A 21,871-nucleotide genomic window follows, 5' to 3' on the forward strand; every position below is an offset into this window, starting at 1 on the left:
CTGTTATACTAACCCCTCAAAATAGTTCATTTCTGAAAATTACAGCAAAAGCCAATGATGTACATTCCCTTTAATTTCAAACATAAAATTCTTTGAAAAAAATCACTTTTTTTCCTCACTAACAAATTTCAATTTTTTAGTGTGTTATTTAAATGAAAAAGTGCTTCAATCTATTTTTTGATGACTGCAACCCACTGACAATTTGAGCTTGTACCTTTGGTTGCTTTTGCGCAAGATCAGCCTTGCAAGTAGACTGGTTTCTTCTGTAGTCACCACGTTATCAAATCTAAAAGGGATAAGGGAACCAGCCTGAGTTATTATTATCAGGCAACCAATAATTCAAAATTTGTACAGATTTTTTCCTGAGCATATGTTGGCCTGTTTTTTTATGGTGGTGTCTCATTCAAAGTTAAGAACTTTTGTATTGCTCTAAGGCCAAAAAAAATAATAAGTCGGTCTCTGGTCAGCGCGCGCGTCGATTTTAATCATGCGTGTCAACCTTTCTTTTTTTTCCAAAATGTTCCGCGGTAGCTCCAACAGCGTCCTCTATTGCTGCACCTCCTCAATTTTTTTTTACCAAAGAGCACCAAGGAATGGGAAATTGCACCAAGGCAAATGATCGAGGGCACCAAGGCAAATTATAGAGGACACCAAAAAAAGCAAAATAGTACCCCACCTTGTCTGTACAATCCAAGCTTGAAAAAAAAAAAAAAAAAAAAAAAGCCGCGTCGCCGCATCAATTCTGGAACTTTGGCCTGACCAGAGACCGAGTATTTTTTTTTTTTGGCCTAAAAGTAGCAATTTAAAAAAAAAAAATCTTTGGGGGGGGGGGGTGTGAAACTCAAAAATACCACAGACAGTAAATGTCTTTGAGTTGGTGGCTAATATGTACTACGGTACATGTACATGTTATTGTAATGTACATACATGTACTTCTACCTACTTGTAATACATACATGTATGTGCCTCACATGTACATTTCAATTTTTGGAAGATGTTTCATTAGGCTAGCAATGACTTACATATAACTGATGATTCATCCTGCACTGTGCATGTCTGTCTGTATGATGACACATCAATTGCTTCTGACTGTGTAGCCAAAATGTCAAGGGATTCTCACGTGGGTTTTCTCGGTCTGTTCATTCGGCTTTGGACAGTAGTAGGAGTACATGTACATGTATGTATAGTGAACTGAAAGTGGATCATTCTGGTGAGTGGTTTTTTTTTTTAGAATATTTGTTTTTAAGTATTTTTTCTTTCTTTTTTCAGTTAAAATTTGAAGATTTTGAGGGTTGTATCTTCTGAGATGTGGTACATACCGGTGTACATGTACCTATGTACACATGAACCGGTATGTGTGGCACTATCTTTGCCATTGCCAAATTTCTGGTCCTACAACAATGTACACTGTTAAGGCGTCCAGTTGTACGTACATGTTCATGTACCGTGTACCTTGTAAAAACTCTGCAGTCTTTTCGGGCAAACTTTCTCCTGATTTTTGTTTGGCACAGATTTGTGCTTTTATTCTTCTTCTAAGCACTCGGGCCATATGTGACCTGTTCTGCCAAAAGCAGACGCTTCTGGGCAGAGGTTGAAATTAAGATGGGGCCAAAAATTGCCGTGGGGGTGATTTTTTCGATTTTCAAATTTTTGCATATTTGTAATCCTGAACATGTCTAAAATATACTATAATAGTTTGAAACCCTAATTTGAACGCTAAATATAGTATTTTTGATGATTTGTTAAGATATCATTTAAAGAAATTACTATTTTGTGACGTTCGCGGCCATTTTCTCCGTTTTCTACTTTTCGACACAATGAACTTCAAAATAGCATAACTCTGCCCAGGAATGACCGGTTTCAAAAATTAAACCACCTATTAAAAGGAAAAAGAACATATTTTAACAATATGCAAAAATCTCATTTTTGACCTTATGCCCAGAAAAGTCTGATTTGGACAGAACAGGTCACATATGTTCTGTAGCTCCATGGTCTGGTATTGGTGCAGTACATGTACATGTACATGTATACATGTATGTACCGTAAAATGTATGTATATGTACTTGTACACTTGTATACATTTGTACACAACGTTTTAGGCAAGGATAGCCCACAAAAATCTCTCGACTGACAAGGTACTTCCAGTGGGGTCCCTTGGTAGAAGATGTGGAAGGAAATTACAGTTTTAGTGCTGGGAGAAAAAACTCGGAATGATATTCTAGGGAAAACCCATGGAATCAGGCAGGGACTGAAAACCCAATCCACATATTTGCCCAGGTGGGATTCGAACCAGGGACACAGCGGTGGAAGGCGAGGAAAGTACAGCAATGCCCACCTGATCTGTATGCATGCACAAAAGTTGTTGACATGTATTTGTACATGTACATGTACATACACGCTTCCACCATATGAAGTGTAACCCACATGTTCACTAACGTCATTTACATGTATCTGTGAATTCTCTCTTAAAGGGAAGATACGTGTACAACATTTGCAAACATCACAAAAGGAAACGATCAAATTATCACGAAATACCTCACTAGATTGTTAGGGACTGACAGTCTAAAGCATCCTGTAATATTGTGACTCCTGGTGTTCTGTCATTTTCAAAAAAGTTGTATTTTTCCAACGCTGGTCGGCCGATCAGCGTTGGAGAAAACTGGCTTTTTTTTCAAAAACTGCTCCTAATTTTTCATAATTAGTTATTCCACGTTTTCTTTGCAATTGTTTGCACACATGTGAAGGGGTACAAGCCTGCTAGACTGATTCTCTGACCAAGTTACAATTTCCCAAAGTCATGATTGCTCCTTTTCATCTAAAGTGGGTCAGGAAGCCAGACTACAAGAACACGATTGGTTTTCATGGTTTTTCCAAGCATCTACATGTACATGTACAAGCCCAAAACGTGAAACAAGTCATTTCAACATTATTTGCTATAACAAATCCTCAAAATCCATCTACCGGTATTTCCAAAAATTGCAGCAAAAGCAAATGTTGTACATTCCCTTTAATAAAAAAAAACGAGAATACTACACGACATGTTTGTTGAACAAAAATGTTCTGGTAGGCCTCAATGTTCCGTAATGATCTGTAATGACCATAAGGACTTGAATCAGTTACCGGTACATTGATAATGCACTGAAAGAGAAGAAACGCCTGAAGGTGATTGAGCCATGATGAGTCTACAGCACATGTACAATGTAACTGGCCCAGCTCATCCATCTGGTCTGGACCAGTGGGCCAATTTGTCAAGGTGTCAACTTGTTTCTTGAACTGATTGAAGACTATCACCTGAACTACCAATGGGTATTTGAGCATGAACAGGATATGTACATGTACAGGATACATGTACATACATGTTGTACGTGTACATGTACATGTATGTATACATGTCTTTATTATGGGCGTATGTACATGTACATGTAGGTCTTGAAACTCATTATCATGGGCAGTGTAATTGTGTTGCATTTGTTTTTTTCAGACACATGAGATTCAGACAATCAGACTTTTGCCTAGCCTTTAGTCAAGTCCCACGCGCTTACCCGGACACGTGATGCACAACGGATGCTGACACGTAAAAAGACTAGCACGAGCGTTCTCCACCGTTCTCCACCATCTCGTGGAGAACGCTTATCTTTTTCTTTACATTTGTCTACTGATTTGGTAGACATGCATAATGCATTACCCGTTGTGAATTGACCAATGAAAATGCAGAATTACCAACATAAATCAGCCGTCGTCTGGCGCCAGACAGCACGCGCGCCATGGCGCGCTTGCTGTTGCTGGTAACCGCAAACCACTGCTAGATGATTGGTTCATATTGCTTGATTTATATTACGTGAATAAATGAATAAGTGATTAGTTCCACGAGATAGTAAAGGCCCTCGCAGCTCCGCCGCTCGTGCTAGTCTTTTTACGTGCCAGCATCCGGGATGCGTACCGTAATTACGTGTCCAGATGGTCCGGGTAAAGGCGCGTGGGACTTGACTAAAGGCTAATTTTTGCCTGAAACCAGACTTTTGAGAGAATATTAGAGAATGATATGGATAATTCATACCAGTATGGGCGCAGTGCGCCAACAAGAGAGGGCGCTCACCTTCGAGACCCAGTGGACAGGACACACTGCGTGCACGTACTGGTTTGCGTGCGTACGGTACCAGTAAAGACTCAATTTTATACTGAATGTGCACAAAGCCGTAGCGTGTCCACATCGCGCTCAGGTGTCATCCTGTCATCGGCAATGCGTTTGAATGTCACTCCGAGTGCTCTCCCCTAACTCTCCCTTCCTTACCATTGAGGGGGTACAAGTTTGCGCATGAAGCCTATAGAAAGAAATGCGTCTTTACGACGTTTCAACAAATTATTTTGATTTTTAAAAATTATTTTAGGTTGCAGAATGCATGCTGTTTTGTTTCTGGAGTGATTGACTCAGAATTTTCCCTTTTCAATTCTCTTGCATTGAACAATACATTTCTGTGATCCTCAAGCCAAGAGTTGATATCGATATGAAAAATGTAATGACCCAGGCCCACTTCATCATGGAATCACAATTGTGAGAAAATATGTAATAGTTGCCGTGGCGATTTCTATGATCATCCCCTGAGCATTACCAGTGATGATCATTTGAGCTTTCTGATGAATATTGGATGCGTTCCCAGAGCAAGTGCCTGCATTGAGATTATAACAGTTCATACTGCTAATATTATGAGGCTGACAATATGACAAACCAAATGTAGATTAGAGGACACATGTGCACGAACAGTGTTCATTGCCCGCCTGTCTGTGAGGGCGTGGCAAGCGGCAATTAGAACTCTTGGCTACAGTGAAGCCTGTTTAAACAACTGCTATCCCTAACTGCTGTGCATGTGTAAGGTATAAATGTAGTACTGTACATGTATGTATTCATTCTAATACAAAGTCTGCAGCGCTCACATTTTAGGTAAATATTTTCCAGAGTACTGGCCTACAGTAGCTCAAAACAAATACATGTACGGCAGTTTAGGCCAAAAAAAAAAATATTCGGTCTCTGGTCAGACCAAAGTTCCGGAATTGACGCAGGGACGCGGCTTTTTTTTTTTTTTTTTTTGGCTTTTTTTTTTTCTTCAAGCTTTGATTGTACAGACAAGGTGGGGTACTATTTTGCTTTTTTTGGTGTCCTCATCATGTACACTGGTGTCCTCCATAATTTGCCTTCATCATCATCATCATGTCGGGGTCGCCTGGGTTGTGACGACATCACGAGCCAAATGATGAATTTGCCTTGGTGCTCTCGATCATTTGCCTTGGTGCAATTTCCCATTCCTTGGTGCTCTTTGGTAAAAAAAATTGAGGAGGTGCGGCAATAGAGGGTGCTGTTGGAGCTACCGCGGAACATTTTGAAGAAAAAAAAGATTGACGCGCGCGCTGACCAGAGACCGACTTATTATTTTTTTGGCCTTAAATGAGAATGGTGCCAAACAAGTTTTGCAATCTGAATTGCAGAAGGAGTTTTTAGAAAATTTGAAAACCAAGACAATTGGGGGAAAAAATGGCAAACAAAATTTAAGATCACAGTTGAATTTTTAATACATGCATGGGAGTATCCGATGCCAAAAATGTGGTCGGCTGTCTGTGAAAAACCCCCACTAGATCACCCCAGTTGTCCATTAACAGATAACTTATGTACAACCACTTAAATCTCGGTACTTGCTCCATCAATTCGGTGGGTATTTTGAGCCCCGGGCTGTTATGCTAAGTTGCCTTTTAAAAAAAACCATATTGAACCACTTTGACACCTAAAAAGAGCTACAGCATTCATGTGTGTAAATTCATATATTCAGTATATTCTGAAAGTCAAACTGAATTATTAATTAACTGTCACAATAATCCAGTGACTGAAATTTCATTGGATATTACATGTATGATGTGGTGGGAGAAAGCAGAGATTTCAAAAATCCGGTTATGAAATCCTAAGTTTATTCAAACCGAATAATGGTTCAAATTAATCTGGTTTTACCAGAAGCTTCCCATTCAGCTCACAGTCATTCCAACAAAAAGTGAAGAGTGAGGTGCCGCATGGACTGTGCCCTGTAGTTTGAGGTAATCAGTGACCACTGGGCCTTTACAAAAACACTCTGGACCTGTCAGTCATGTTGAAACATGGGCGGGAACTCTCTGATCAGTCCAATGGGCAGGCTACCGTATGTATGAACCAAGAAGAGAACTGAGTGAATGCTGAATACAATGAGAGACTATTTACAAAATTAGAGGATTTGAAAGATATTTTCATTAAAGGTCGTGTCACAGAAAAATGAAAGGTGTGATTTTTTTGAAAGGTTGGTAAATATCCATTTACCATAATCCAAACCGAATAGTGGAATTTAAACTGAATTTTAAAAAAAATGTTGGTTTTAATCCCACAACTAATATTAATTATTATAGATAAGGCCCCCCCCCAAAAATAGTCGGTCTCTGGTCAGCGCGCGCGTCGATCTTAATCATGCGCGTCAATCCTTTTTTTTCCCAAAATGTTCCGCGGTAGATCCAACAGCGCCCTCTATTGCTGCACCTCCTCAATTTTTTTTTTTACCAAAGAGCACCAAGGATTGGGAAATTGCACCAAGGCAAATGATCGAGGGCACCAAGGCAAATTATGGAGGACACCAATGTTCGTGAGGACACCAAAAAAAGCAACATAGTACCCCACCTTGTCTGTACAATCCAAGCTTGAAAAAAGAAAAAAAAGCAAAAAAAAAAGTTAAAAAAAAGCCGCGTCGCCCCATCAATTTCGGAACTTTGGTCTGACCAGAGACCGAATATTTTTTTTTTTTTGGCCTTAGAAAAATATTTTCATTACAGGTCGTGTCACAAAAAAAAATGAAAGGTGTAATTTTTTTGAAAGGTTGGGTACATGTACATTGTAAATCCAGTTTCCATAATCCAAACCGAATAGTAAAATTTAAACTTGAAATTAAAAAAAAAAAAAAAAAATCTTGATTTTAATCGCACAACTGCCATAATATTATACATGTAGATAACATTAGGGTTTAAAATATGTTCACCTAAAAAATTACTATCGGTGCTTTCACTACCCAAAATATGTTCTGGTGCATGCACTCTCTTGCTATTGCTGCTCATGTCTCCAGGCGTATGTCTGAATCCCTCGCTCATAACTCTCAATGGAATTATCCAGTTCCCCACTCCATCTTGTTTACTTCTTCCAGTCGTAAACAGATGATCCAAGGGATGTGAAATATATACATGTACGGTATATCGAACAGATTTAGCCCCAGGCTGGGGGACTGTGCTGGGTGAAGTAATAGGTAGGTGTCTGGATTCCCGCCTCAATAAGCTCATGTACTGTAGTATTCCAGTTACATATAATGATGATAGTGTTGAAGGCTATGCTTTCTACATTGTACGGAAGGATGAGTGTTCTAATGGGACTTTTTCCGTTCTCCTGGAGCATGGGCGTCGCGAGGGGGGGCAAAGGGAGGCACTTCCTCCCCCCCCCCCCCCCCGCCCCCTGGAAAAGCCAAAAAAAAAGAGAAAAAAAAGAGGCGCGAAGACAAAGTGGTGTAAATTTAATGAGTTGGGGGGGGGGGGCAAAATGTCCCTGCCCCCCTCTAAAACTGATAAATCGAGAATGTGTTGAGAAATACAAGCATTTTTTGGCAAAACATTTTTTTGCCCCCCTCTAGAAAAAATCCTGGCGACGCCCATGTCCTGGAGAACAGATTTTCCCGGAAAATAGATTTCACCTCTCAACGAATGATGAACCTAACCTCCCTGTAGTTTTTGCGTACTGTTTTTTTTGTTTTTGTTCACGTGAACGTGAGTAAGAACATGACTACAAATCAATCTATTGCTCCCCCTCTTGATTTGGAATATCCTTGCTCCTAATTGTAATTTACATGTAAGTAAGTTATTTCTCTTTAGCCCGTTTTTTTTGGGGGGGGGGAGGGAGGGGGAGATGTTGTCATTGTTGAATGTTGAAATATGATAAATTTGAATTTGGTTTCCAATTAATTCTTCAGCGTTTAAAGAGAATACAACATTTGCAGACATCGAAAAACAAAACTACCCAATTTTACGAAATACCTTACTAGGATGTTGGTAAATGACAGTATAAGAAGCAGCCCGTAAAATTATGGCACCTGGTGTGAAATCATTTTCAAGAAAAGTTGTATTTTTGTATTAATTTCCAACGGTGGTACCGGTACCTGTAGGCCGACCACTGTTGGAAAAACCTAACTATACTTTGTATTTTTCAACTACTGCCCCAAATTTACCATTTTTTTTTTTTCAAAAAAATCATTTTCAAGAAAATGTGTGAAATCATTTTCAAGAAAAGTTGTATTTTTGTATTAATTTCCAACGGTGGTACCGGTACCTGTAGGCCGACCACTGTTGGAAAAACCTAACTATACTTTGTATTTTTCAACTACTGCCCCAAATTTACCATTTTTTTTTTTTCAGTTCAAATTTTGTTTGCTATTGGTTACATGTTCATGAACGGTTGCAGGCCAGCTAGACTGGTTCCCTTACCTTATAATTTTCCGGCATCAATAAATTGATCCGTTTCATCTTTAGTGGAGTCAGGGAACCAGACTACTTGAACATTTTTGTTGTTCTTGGTTTTTCCAGCATTTTCAAACACAAAACTTCAAACATGTCAGTGTAACAATATTTGATCTATTATACTAACTCTTCAATTAGTTCATTTCTGAAAATTACAGCAAAAGCCAATGATGTACAAATGTACATGTACATTCCCGTTAAATAACAAACAAAAAGTACAAACAGTAGAGAAAACCCTGCTAGGGTTACATGGAAAACAGAAGTTGCATTGTGGTATTTGGGCAAGGAGTCATGACAGTTGTAGCAGGAAATGTGGAGTCAGCAGAGTGCGCCATAAATCACTGACGGACCTCCATTAGGGATAAACATCCACCCACTGACAGCAGTTGACCTGCAGAATGATGGCACTCCATAAAGCACACTTTCATCAAAATATGACACAGTCACTTGGTGCTATAAACTTGACTTGATCCATGCCCATGCATAATGCAACAATCTGTGTCTAGGAAAATGTTGGAAAATACATCATGGAAGTAACTCGGGTGCTGTAGAAATCTTAATTTGCTCCAAAACTATTGCAGTTTTGTGTGGTACTATATAGTATACAACATTTGCAAACATCTGAAAAATGAAACGAATAGTGAATAATAGACAGTGGGGCAAGCCGGTCTAGGATGTTGTTTCTTAGTTTTCTTCTTTGCAGAAGTCAAAACCCACAATATACAAAGCACAAAAACATTCTGTTCTCCTAATATATGTACCTACCCCTTTGTTTCTTTCTTAGGGGCCAACTAAGGTCAAACCAGGATCACGCAGGGGTCAAACTTATAAATTATCCCAATTCTTTCAAGAAGTAAATCAAATTACTCGTCAGGACCCAATTTCATAGAGCTGCTTAAGCAGAAAATTTGCTTAAGCACGAAAAAACATTGCTTAGTAAAATTAGGTTACCGGCCAAAACTCCATGTGATGTACATTGCTTGTGACTGGTATTTAGCTGTTGTTTACTTAGCATAACAATCGCATGGAGTTTTGGCCGGTAACCTGATTTTATTAAGCAAGACGTTTTTGTGCTTAAGCAAATTTTGTGCTTAAGCAGCTCTATGAAATTGGCCCCTGGTCATTAGAAATATAAAAAAATTGTATCGTTTGCCATACCTATCTCCAAACAAATGTCACTATGGACAGAAACATGGAAAGGTCACATGAATTTGACCTCTGTGGTCAACTTTATCAACATGGTCCAGCAAATGCAATATTTGAATGCTTTTGGTGTCCAATTTTATGTTTTCTGACATGACAGATTCAGTGGCCGGTGTTTTGTTTATTACTACCCTGATTTTAACAAACATGCTAATTTCTGCACATATTGACCATCCTGAGCATCCCCCAAAATTATATTTTCCCCCTTTACTTCATGTAAACTGGTTTCTATGCTTAACATGTAAAATGCCATTTGGCCGTCTTCATAATATATTCGCCCTAAGGCCATGCTGTCCTCAGCCAGTGCAGTTTGGCAAGAGAAAATAAACATGCAGCTAGCCTTTATGCCGACTCTGGCCTCGCCTTTGCGCAATCAATTTCCCTAGGCCCATTTAATAAACCAGTACGGAGTCCATTCAGATATGCGTACGCATTGGGACACCGAGTCCGGGACCAGACATGTCTCTTGAGATGGGAATTGCAGCATGCTTCTGTTTTGCCCAATTTTTTTTTTTCACGTGTTAGCTGAGACGGAAAATAAAAATGTCAGAAGTCTAGACTTACTGTTTGGATTGTCTGTAAGTGGAAATATTGTGAAATGGATTTTATGTTTTAAACTTTAAAAAAGGTTTATTTTTATTTATTTGGGGTTTTTTTTGGTAGGTAATTTTTTCAGTTGAAACGGTTGAAATTACCAATTTTTGTATTGAACACTTTTTGTACCTTTATTTTCTTCAAATCCAACATCTTGGGTATTCTTTGCTATAATTGTGAGTATGCAAAGAACGTGTACATTTTGTATCTAGAATGCCGAACCAAACTTTGTATCTATCCATTACAACCTGTATTTATAGTGTGCTACACAAATTGTACATGTACAGTGCATTACATGTGGCAGTTTTTGGGCAAAATTAAGAATTACGGGCAGGATGGTTTGGGGCAGGAAGTAATGTGTTTAACCAGTTCGCGTCGGAGGACGTGATAACACGCACTGGCTGTTTTTATACAAAGGCACATGATGGTGGGTTAAACGTCAAGATTGCCTCGACTGGCCTCGGGGGTGATGTCTAAACACGCTAATCCCTTGTTCCTTTTGTACACACACAAAGTCCGTGAAGTCTGTGGAGACTGTCTTGAATTGGCCGTTGTGTTTATGGCCTATTCTACAATTTACGCTCCAGTGCACACCCGGAGTATTGAAAAATATGAGTTTTCGGCAAGAAATACAATGTATGGTACAAATACTGTTGAAACGACTCTTGCGAATCGGTATTTGTGGCGTTTGGCTGTACGTGTATATACCGGTATCAGATATTTTGCCTTTTGCGAAAAACGGATTTTTCGGCAAAAATAATCCCGGTGCGAAGTGGTTAAGAGTAAATGTATTAACCCTAGCTACAGGCCTTTGACTTTAAAAGCAAAATATGCAAATATTGAAGTGGTTTTGAGAGTGTAGCAAAGCAAGGACTAGCGCAATTGATCTTTGTTTAATTATACAAAAACAAAATAAATGCATGTAAATAAAAATAATTAAAATCAACCAACAACAGCAACAAAAATTGAAGCATAGTCAAGATTTCAAGTTCCTGCTTATTTTTTTTTCTTAGAACTCAGGAAGCCTCCAGCAGTTTTGATAAAAATTTCAAATTAGGTTTTGCTCTTCACCGACGTTTTTAAACATACTCAGCTGCTATGTACATCAGATTCGAACCGGCCAACCGATCCCGTTAGCTCGGTGGTCGAGTGGTAAGACATCTGCACTAGAAAGCAGGAGTTCGTGGGTTCGAGTCTCACCCGAGTGATATTTTTTCAACTTTCACTCGGGAGGTAACACACTGAGTATACAGTGTTTAAAAACGTCGGTGAAGGGCAAAACCTAATTTGGTTTATATCACCCCGGCGCAAAAATTCCATCTTATAATAGATAAAAAATTCCTTAAAAAACAATTATAATGAATCCTGTTTATTCCATATTTTTTTGTAACAATAGACCAGATCAAGTCCAGATGTTTTTAAAATTCAGTTTGAATTTTCCATTTTTCGATTTTAATTTTGGAAACCTGGGTATTCGAAACCATCCTTAAAAAAATTAGGTCTTCCATTTTTTTGTGACACTGAAACATCCTTCGACTTGCTCCAAGGTCTCTGAATATAACTATATTCACTTGCTAGTGGTCTTCTTGGTAAAAGCCTGCCCATTCAACTTATTAAAGAAAATTCCTACACACTTTTTTCAACAGCTCTGAAGTGTTTTCGTACAGGCCGAATGGTCATTGAATTCTGCAAACTATACCCAGTCATTGGGAGGGTGTTGCATGTGACACCTGATCACTTCTCACTTATTATTGGCATGACTGTGAGCTGAGTAGGAACTTCCTCTGATATCAGATAACTGTTATTTGGTTTGAAAACATTTACAAATTATGTAAAATAACTAGATTCTCCGATTGCAAAAACTAGTCCAAGGCCAAAAAAAAAAAGTCTCGGGTTTCTGGTTTGGAGCTTGCCCAAAAAGTGGTGCGGCGACGCGGCTTTTTGGTTTTTTTTACCTGATTTTTTTTGCCTCAAATGTCGGCTGATGACTGCAAATGGTGCCCGACTAAACTTACTGCAGATATATGGGAGTCCAGAGAGGCCACATAAAGCTTATTCTCGATCATAACCCCATCCAAAAACACGTTAAAATTGTGCAGCAGCAGGATTCCAGTCAAACCAGTGAGTTTGGCGGTTTTGAGACATCATCTTTCATTGAAAAAAAAATTTTTTCATTTTGCCGACGCGCATGGCTACGGCGACGCGCGCGCATACCAGAAACCGGAGACTTTTTTTTTGGCCTAATGTTTGCTTGCAAAACCTCAGCCTCGATGTAGGGTACGGTACCTGTATGTGGAAAGTTGCAATTTACATAACGTAACTGTGTTATTCGATTTTGTTTTCCTTATTGCAGGCATTGAGCAATAATCTCCGATCGTCTTCAGTTTGTAGTGTACGTTGGCGTGGCAACATGAGGCGACTACTGCTTCTCCTTGTTGCAGTCATTGGATGCAATGCACAGGGTGAGTTTGTTGTGCGTGACGTGTTGGTGCTGTGAATTGAGGGTTATGGTTCGATTCCAACCATGTTCCTTGTGTTGTGTCTGTGGGCAAAGCTGGGCAACTCACCCCATCTATTTAGATTGGAGGGTTATAGGTTTGAATGCAATGCCTTTCCTTGTTAAGTGTCTGTGAGTAAACCAGGGCCAACCCATTCTATCTTATTGGAATGGGAGGGTTACGGGTTCGAATCCACCCCCGTCCAAGAATGTGTTTTTTCTATAGGTAAGACCAGGCCAACTCACCCCATCCAATTAGATCGGAAGGTTATGGGTTCGAATCTCACCCCTTTCCTTGTGGTGTGTCTGTGGTGGGTAAGGCAGGGCCAACTCGCCTAACCATTGGGAGGGTTACAGGTTCGAACCCACCCCTTGTCCAAGAATGTGTTGTTTCTATCTTTAGGGCCAACGCCCCCCATCCATTGAGATCTGAGGGTTATGGGTTCGAAGCTAGCCTCTTTCCTTGTGGTGTGTCTGTGGTGGGTAAGGCAGGGCCAACTCGCCTAACCATTGGGAGGGTTACAGGTTCGAACCCACCCCTCGTCCAAGAATGTGTTGTTTTTATCTTTAGGTAAGGCCAACTCACCCCATCCATTGAGATCTGACGGTTATGGGTTCGAAGCTAGCCCCTTTTCTTGTGTTGTATCTGGGTAAGGTAGGGCCAACTCGGATCCATTGGGAGGGTTAGGGGTTCGACTCCAACCCCTTTCCGAGAACGTTTTGTTACATCAAATTGGCTTTGTATGAACCGGTCTACAAATGGTTAGAAAAATTCTCCAATGACGTGACCAAGTTTCCCCCTGAATTTCAGAATACACGGGACTGGCTGGCTCTGGGCCTCACATAGTGAAGGAGCCCCTTGACACAGTCTTCAATGAGGACAGCAACATCGATTCCTTGTACCTGGACTGCGAGGCGGACGGAGACGAGAGACCCACCTACACCTGGCGACGCGACGGCCAAGAAGTTGACACCGACGCTGAGCCCAGGTACCAGCTGTCCCGAGGCAGGCTGACCATCACGGAGCCGGACAGGACGGTGGACATGGGCAGCTACCAGTGTTTTCCCTCCAACCAGATCGGAACCGTCATGAGCAAGAAGGCCAAATTGGAATTTGCTTGTGAGTAAATGTGCCTACCGGTAGCTGAATAATTTAGAAAGGATTGCTCACAGAACGATGGAAATTCAATTTTAGTTTTGCCCTTCACTGACGTATATACACTGTATACTCAGTGTGTTACCCCCGAGTGAAAGTTGGAAAAAAAAAAACTTGTGTGGGACTCGAACCCACGACCTCCTGCTTTCTAGCGCAGAGGTCTTACCACTTGACCGCCGAGCTTACGGGATCGGTTGGCTGGTTCGGAAAGATGTAACCTCGTTCTTGACGAGTCCCATCTCATGTTGAAAATGGTGATTTTATTTATTTATTTATTTATTTCATTGCTTTCCGGTAATGAAACCAAGGATTCCTCAAAAGTGTCCTAAGCACTGTAGCTCAAAAGCCGGAAGAAACCTGTAGAGAGAAGACAATGAGAAGAAATGACAGTTTTAGATGTGGGAGGAAAATCCCAGGGGAATGTTCTGAGGAAAACCCACGGAATCAGGTAGGGACTGAAAACCCAATCCACATATTGGCCCAGGCGGGATTCGAACCCGGGTCACAAATGTGGAAGGCGAGGAAAGCACCGCTACGCCAACCTGACTTCCCAGTGATGATTTGTAACCCCAAAAAAGTCTTCTTTGAATGCCTTGTCAAAAAACTTAGAAAGTGGCAGTGGATAAAGTTTAGAGAAATCAAGAGGTCAAAGGTCACAAAGGTCAACTCCATCAAAATCCATTCTGCCATTTGGGGGAACCGTGGCAGTAAAGCCCGTGTGTGCCAAGTCCATGAAAATCCGCCAGTGGTGGGATTCGACAGATTTGGTTCCGAGGCACTGTGTGTTCAAAGCAGAGTCAGTGATGGATTTTTTGATGGACTTGGTATTCTTCTTAAAGGGAATATACGGTACAACATTTGCAAACATCGAAAAATGAAACTATCAAGTTTTTAAGAAATACCTTTCTAGGATGTTGGTAAATGACAGTCGAAAGCATCCTGTAAAATTATCGCACCTGGTGTGAAGTCATTTTCAAGAAAATGATATTTTTGTATACATTTTTCCAACGGTGGTCGGCCGACCACCGTTGGAAAAACCTGACTATTTTTCCACTACTGCTCCAAATTTACCATTTTTTTCTAGTCCAAGTTTTGTTTGCTATTGGTTACATGTTCACGAACAGGTGCAGGCCAGCTAGACTGGTTCCCTTACCTTACAATTTTCTGGCATCTATAAATTGACCCATTTTATCTTTTGTGGAGTCAGGGAACCAGACTACTTGAACATTTTTGTTTTTCTTGGTTTTTCCAACCTTTTCGAACACAAAACTTCAAAAATGTCAGTGTAACAATATTTGATCTATTATACTAACCCCTCAAATAGTTCATTTCTGAAAATGACAGCAAAAGCCAATGATGTACATTCCCTTTGATAAAACTCAGTAGCAAGCTAGGATTAATGTTAAAATTTAGCTGTCTTCATTTAGAAGTGCAAAAGTGCAAATCGGAATGTGCTGTGATCATGTCTGCATAATTTTTTACAATTCATCTTATTGGTCTTTTTAATTCTTTTCTTTTTTACAGTCCTTAACTATTTTCCGGAGGCAGGCCCACCAGACATGACAATACCACTCAACACGGGGATGTGTATATCGTGTGACGTACCAGCTCACTTCCCAGGTGAGCATTTATCTTATTAAGTGTGAGCCTCCGAGGAGTAAAATAGCAAATCGTTACGTATTGCAGAGAAGAAGTGCAAAATTACTAAGATCTTAGGCCAAAAAAAAAGTCTCCGGTTTCTGGTATGCGCGCACGTCGCCGTAGCCATGCGCGTCGGCAAAATGAAAAAGTTTTTTTTTCAATGAAAGATGATGTCTCAAAACCGCCAAACTCACTGGTTTGACCTGAATCCTGCTGCTGCACAATTTTAACGTGTTTTTAGATTGGGTTATGGTCGAGAATAAGCTTTATGTGGCCTCTCTGGACTCCCATATATTTGCACTAAGTTTAGTCGGGCACCATTTGCAGTCATCAGCCGACATTTGAAGCAAAAAAATCAGGTAAAAAAAAAAAAAAAAGCCGCGTCGCCACACCACTTTTTGGGCAAGCTCCATACCAGAAACCGGAGACTTTTTTTTTTGGCCTTAGCTGTGACTAGTTCCTGATATTTCACATTGATCAATCCCTCGGGACCTGTAATTTCGCACTTCATCCCCTCAAACCTTGTTGGTGCTTTTATAAATTCACAGTCATTGGTTGTACTCTGAGTGGAGGAGTTTAGCCACAACACTGAATGAAGAGGTCTCGACGACCTCGCAAGCTATGTCATGCCTAACAGAACAGACTCTAAGACAAGATAAGTTTGCGGTAGCACCATGTGAATAAATCTCTTTTGTGAGTATGTGTGGTTCTGAAAAGAACCGGAGGGACTCAACGTTTCGAACAGAATGCTCTGCCCGTCGTCAGGAGAATGAGGGATTCCAACGATGATGCGATGTTATAAGGATGGGTGCGGTGCGGTTTTAGAACCACACATACTCACAAAAGAGATTTACTCACGTGGTGCTACAGCAAACTTATCTTGTCTTAGTATCTTTCCACCATGCAAACCTTCAAATCTCATAAAACAGACTCTGAAAGGTGACAAATATTTCTGTTGGCTGTACTGTGTGTTGCTCACCCGTTGTCTGGTGTTGATACCCACAGGAGTCAACGTTTTCTGGTACAACGGTCCGTTCCCCATTCTGCAGACGTCGCGCACCCACACGACAATGGACGGACAGCTCTGCTTTGCCAACTTCCAGGAATCTGATGGCGGGGAGTACAAATGCTTCGCTCTCAACACCATCGACACCGGCGGTGGTTCCTCAGCCCAAAAGTTCAGCGACTCGTTCCAGGTCACAGCCGGGCCTGCAAGTAGGTGTTAGCCACTTAGGGCTGGCATTATTTTTCGCAAAAGGCAAAAGTTTCTATCCAGCTAACTTCTGATATATATACAACCTAACACCAGAAATACCTATTCGCAAGAGTCATATCAACAGTATTTGTACTGTATTTCTTGCCGAAACCTCATATGTTACAGTACTCAGGAGTGTGCACTGGAGCGTAAATTGTACAACAGGCCTTGCACAACGGCCTGTTATAGAACAACACACGGTCTGCCTCCGCAGACTTGCGTGACATTGTGAGTATGTAAACACTGGCAATCGTGGACGTAGGACAAAAGAATTGGGGCGCAAACAATACGTCCACGATTGACCGAACGTCCACGATCTCAAATCGTGTACAAAACCAATGAGAGCTGTCGCTAAAAAGTTTGAGTACAAACAAAGGAAAGAGGATTAGGGACAATGGGGCGTCCACGATTGCCGGCATTTACACACGTGGGTGTGTGAGTTTGTCTTACATTCCCTATGTGGACTTGTGAACAAAAGAGGTCCACATAATGCAGGTTGTGTTAACGTTATGTGGACTAAGCCGTGTCCACATAACGTTTTGCCCTTTCTGGAAAACAGGTTTAGAGGCATTTTTGGGTTAGTTTTATTTGTAGCAGAATGAAGAGAAACACTATAGGGAATCATAGAAAATAAATTGGGTTAAAAGAGTTTTCACAGTTTAAGTAAAGTTATTTTTTGTACCGAGTTTTCTCAACTACACGAAAACAAAGGAATGTCCACACAAGGTATGTAACGTAAACCTGACTGTGTGTGTGTATGTACGAGGGATTAGCATGTTTAGACGTCACCCGGAGGTGAGTCGAGCAATCTTGACGTTTTAACCCGTCAGCTGTGCCTGTGTATAAAAACAGCCAGTGCATGTTATCACGTTCTCACTTTACCACAGTCCAGTAAAAAAAAATTGGTCATTATCTGATGTCATATCATGTTTTCAATGATTTGATTTCATGTCTTGATTTGTTTTTTGTAGCTGGGGAAGCCGAGTTTGGTCCTGATCCTGCCATCGCGGTGGAGGACCAATCGGTGCTAGTCAACACGGAAGAAACTACACTCAGTTGCTTCTTCTTCGGCAAGTGAGTAGTCGGTGTATTTAGTTAATTTTGTTTTGAGAAACATACTTTTTCGTGGATGGACTGGTATTGGGTGCATTATTGGAAATGTGCAGTAAAGGCACATCTTTCACTCCATGAGCTCGGAGCGCCAACGAAAGAGGGCGCCCTTTTACCTAGCGACGACATCCCATGGGCGGGACATTTAGCTGGTTGTCGCGCACCGTTCCTTGTGTGTGACGCACGTACACCATGGGATTTGTACTGTATACACGCAGAGGTACGGCTGCGCGTCGCGGCAAAATTGCAGTCAGGCAAGATGGCGTCGGTTGGTCACCCCCAACTGTACTTTGTTTGCCGGTGAGGGGGTACTTGTGAATGGAGTGGATAGTGAGCTACTTTGCTCACAAAATTTCACAATCGTGGCCAGGCCTATTGCCATTTGCAACAGGCTAGTTGCAATGCAGGTGAAACACTACCGTTGTGATTTTAGAATTCACGAGGCGAGGCGGGTTTCAGACCTACGCTCGTGATGCATATAGTTAATGTACATTACCCGGAATTCCGGGCAATGTATGCCAGCTTCACCGCTAGTTGCCGGACCCCATTTTTGAAGTCCAAAGGACAACGACTAGACCGGTGTCCGCCCCATTTTAGAATAAAAAATGCGGGGACTAGGAGCCAGTCTACTAGCTAGGCAAAAGCAACCTAACTTTTTGGCCGAATTTCCTCAAGTAGTGTTGCCATGATTATATGTTGATGTCCACTAATCTCAATCAGTTACAAATCAGTTCCACCACCTTAAAGGGAATATACAACAGTTGCAAACATTGAAAAATAAAACTACCAAGTTTTTACGAAATACCTTACTAGGATGTTGGTAAATGACAGTCTAAAGCATCCTGTAAAATTATGGCACCTGGTGTGAAGTCATTTTCAAGAAAATTGTATATTTGTATACATTTCCAACGGTGGTCGGCCAACCACCGTTGGAAAAACCTAACTATTTTTCAACTACTGCTCCAAATTTACCCTTTTTCAGTCCAAATTTTGTTTGCTAATGGTTACATGTTCATGAACGGGTGCAGGCCAGCTAGACTGGTTCCCTTACCTTACAATTTTCCGGCATTAATAAATTGTTCCATTTTATCTTTAGTGGAGTCAGGGAACCAGACTTCTTGAACGTTTTTGTTTTTCTTGGTTTTTCCAGTATTTTCGGACACAAAATTTCAAACATGTCAGTGTAACAATGTTTGATCTCTTATACTAACCCCTCAAATAGTTCATTTCTGAAAATTACAGCAAAAGCCAATGATGTACGTTCCCTTTAACCCTAACGTACCTAAATCCATCAAAATCCTCACTCCTGTTTGGGAGGATTTCGGCGGAATCAGGATACCTCCACATTGAAAAAGCTGGGGGATTTTGATGGATTCAGGACAGTAAGCCTAGCGGTACCTCAGGGTCTTGATGGATTCAGGATACCTCCATATTGAGCAGTTGGGGGACTTTGATAGATTCAGGATCTCAACAGATTCTTCCGGCTAAATGGTGGATTCTAAAGGACTCACTGGCCACCGAAAAATTTTTTGCATGGCACAATTGATGGATTTTGGCAGATTCGGGATATTTTCTTGTTAAAAAAACCCAAGGGGTTAGGGTTAATACAACAAATAATTTTTCTGTTGATGTAAAGCTCTCAACAGTCAAAATTTGTCGGAAGAGTAAAAGCACAGACAGTCGATCCGTAACCACACTTTGGATGTATCTTCATGACCCTGTTGACCTTTGACTTTTGACCTTTTATCCCCCAAGTCCTGCCCCGAGCATCCAGTGGCGCAGAAAGACCCCACAAGGTGCTGGGCTGCCGGCCCTGTACGAGCTCAAGAAGGATAACCAGCTGCTGGTGCTCAAGAACATCCAGGTTGGCGATGCAGGGGAGTATGAGTGCTACACTGAAGAGGGTGGCGGCAGCTCATCGGGAAATGTCGTAGTGAACGGTGGGTCATTTTGAAGACAAGATTTTGGTGGAGTTGGTTCAGTACTTAGTAAAAAGATATAAGGGAATTAGGGTTAAAGCAACAAAAAAAAACAGTGGTGAGAACCTCAAATAATTGAAGTTCCTACACTTTACCGGTTCCTTGCAAGTTTTCCCTCAGGGATTTGAGTTTAAGGCCAAAAAAAAAAAATTTTTAGGTCTCTGGTCAGACCAAAGTTCCGGAATTGACGCGGCCACGCGGCTTTTTTTTTTTTTTTCCAAGCTTGGATTGTACAGACAAGGGGGTACTATTTTGCTTTTTTGGTGTCCTCATGTACATTGGTGTCCTCCATAATTTGCCTTGGTGCTTTCGATCAATTGCCTTGGTGCAATTTCCCATTCCTTGGTGCTGCTCTTTGGTAAAAAAAAATTGAGGAGGTGCGGAAATAGAGGGCGCTGTTGGAGCTACCGCGGAACATTTTGGGAAAAAAAAGATTGACGCGCATGATTAAAATCGACGCACGCGCTGACCAGAGGCCGACTTATTTTTTTTTTTGGCCTAACAGAGAGAACGCGGCCTAGTGGTTAGGGTTTGTGACTCGTGGTCAGAGGGTCTGGGGTTCTAATCCAGCTGCTAGCCTTGTGTTGTGTCCAGTATACTCTCACTCGTTTCATGCCACAGAAACCAGAGATAAATGCCGGCTTGATGATCCATATTGGCTTGGAACCATAGAGTTATATTAAATAACTAGAGCACTGACTCGTGTACAAAGTCATGCCTATGGAGAACTCCAAATTGGAGAACTCCAAATTGTGTATGTTTTTTTTGTACGGCTGTTTGCATATCTGCATTTGTATTCCATACCAGTGCGTCATCGAAGCCAATAAGCCCAAAAACGAAATGCACAATCAGCAAACAAGCCTTTCATTTTGCTCTACGCATGCAGCGAAACGCGTGCGCGTATCCGCTGCAGATGATTCACCGTGACTGTTCTTTAAACCGTCGTGACGCACTTTAAGTTGTTTGCGTATACGTTCTACTAGCGCTTTGCATGTAGAGTAGGCTTTCAAAGTTCAATCCATCTAATTTCATTGTGTTCTACAAACACGCACATGACTTCAAAATGTCTGCGCCCAGGACGGCTTCAAAGCGTATCCGCGCGCAAGAATGAAGAGTTAACGCTCTAGTAATTTAATCTAGTTCTATGCTTGGACCAGACCATACTACTATTTTGGATGAACATTGCGCTCTGTTTATCTTGTTCCAGTGCCGCCTTTGTGGGTCCAGGAAATCGCAGACACGGAGGGAAATATCTACGAGGACGCGATCTGGGAGTGCGAAGCCGAAAGCCCCGACGACCTGACCTACAAGTGGTATCGCAACGTTGTGGAGATCGTGGACTTGCCCAGACACCAGCTCAGCAACGGTCTGAAGACGCTGACTATCAAGAACCTGACGGTGGCAGATACAGGGATGTACCAGTGTGTGGCCAGCAACGATCATGGGGAAATCTACACCACTGGACAGCTGACTGTACTCGGTAAATGCCTCACTAGTTTTCTGAGATTAGGGGCCTTATTTTTTTTTCAAGAATTTTTACCAACTATACTGTTCGAAGCAGTTGCAGAAAAGAACATTGATTTTATTTGGCTTTCAGCTGAGAAAGCTGACAAAAAGTGTCAACTTTTTTTTAGTCTTTAGTAGAAGATAAGAAAGGAAGTTAAGTCAGAGATGAAACTTTTCCGATTTTAATCGGAAAACCGACTTTTTGAATTTTCCAACGAAATTTCCGATTTTTTTACAGTGTGTCCCACAAAATTTGATTTTGTAAGGATTTTTCTCACAAAATGTCATTTTATTTCAATCATAATTTCGAAGAAAAGTTTTTGAAAAGTTGATGGAAATGGCACGTTAAAATCATCGAGAACGTAGTTTTA

The 21,871-nt window shown here is 41.1% G+C and overlaps 1 protein-coding gene across 1 annotated transcript in view; it reads left to right on the forward strand.

Annotated features, from left to right (window-relative positions):
• Positions 1–7,288: 7,288 nt before the first annotated feature.
• The window catches only part of LOC119722975 (contactin-2-like), a 38,017-nt gene continuing 23,434 nt past the window's right edge, over positions 7,289–21,871 (forward strand). The window contains exons 1-9 of the mRNA XM_038193410.1: positions 7,289–7,294; positions 9,141–9,144; positions 12,710–12,818; positions 13,665–13,973; positions 15,534–15,629; positions 16,656–16,865; positions 17,877–17,979; positions 19,771–19,955; positions 21,202–21,474. Coding sequence (XP_038049338.1) covers positions 12,767–12,818; positions 13,665–13,973; positions 15,534–15,629; positions 16,656–16,865; positions 17,877–17,979; positions 19,771–19,955; positions 21,202–21,474 — 1,228 coding nt within the window. The 5' untranslated portion in view covers positions 7,289–7,294; positions 9,141–9,144; positions 12,710–12,766. The remainder of the gene's footprint in view (positions 7,295–9,140; positions 9,145–12,709; positions 12,819–13,664; positions 13,974–15,533; positions 15,630–16,655; positions 16,866–17,876; positions 17,980–19,770; positions 19,956–21,201; positions 21,475–21,871) is intronic.

This window comes from Patiria miniata, unplaced genomic scaffold (genome assembly GCF_015706575.1).
Source record: "Patiria miniata isolate m_02_andy unplaced genomic scaffold, ASM1570657v1 HiC_scaffold_16, whole genome shotgun sequence".
NCBI lineage: Eukaryota > Metazoa > Echinodermata > Asteroidea > Valvatida > Asterinidae > Patiria > Patiria miniata.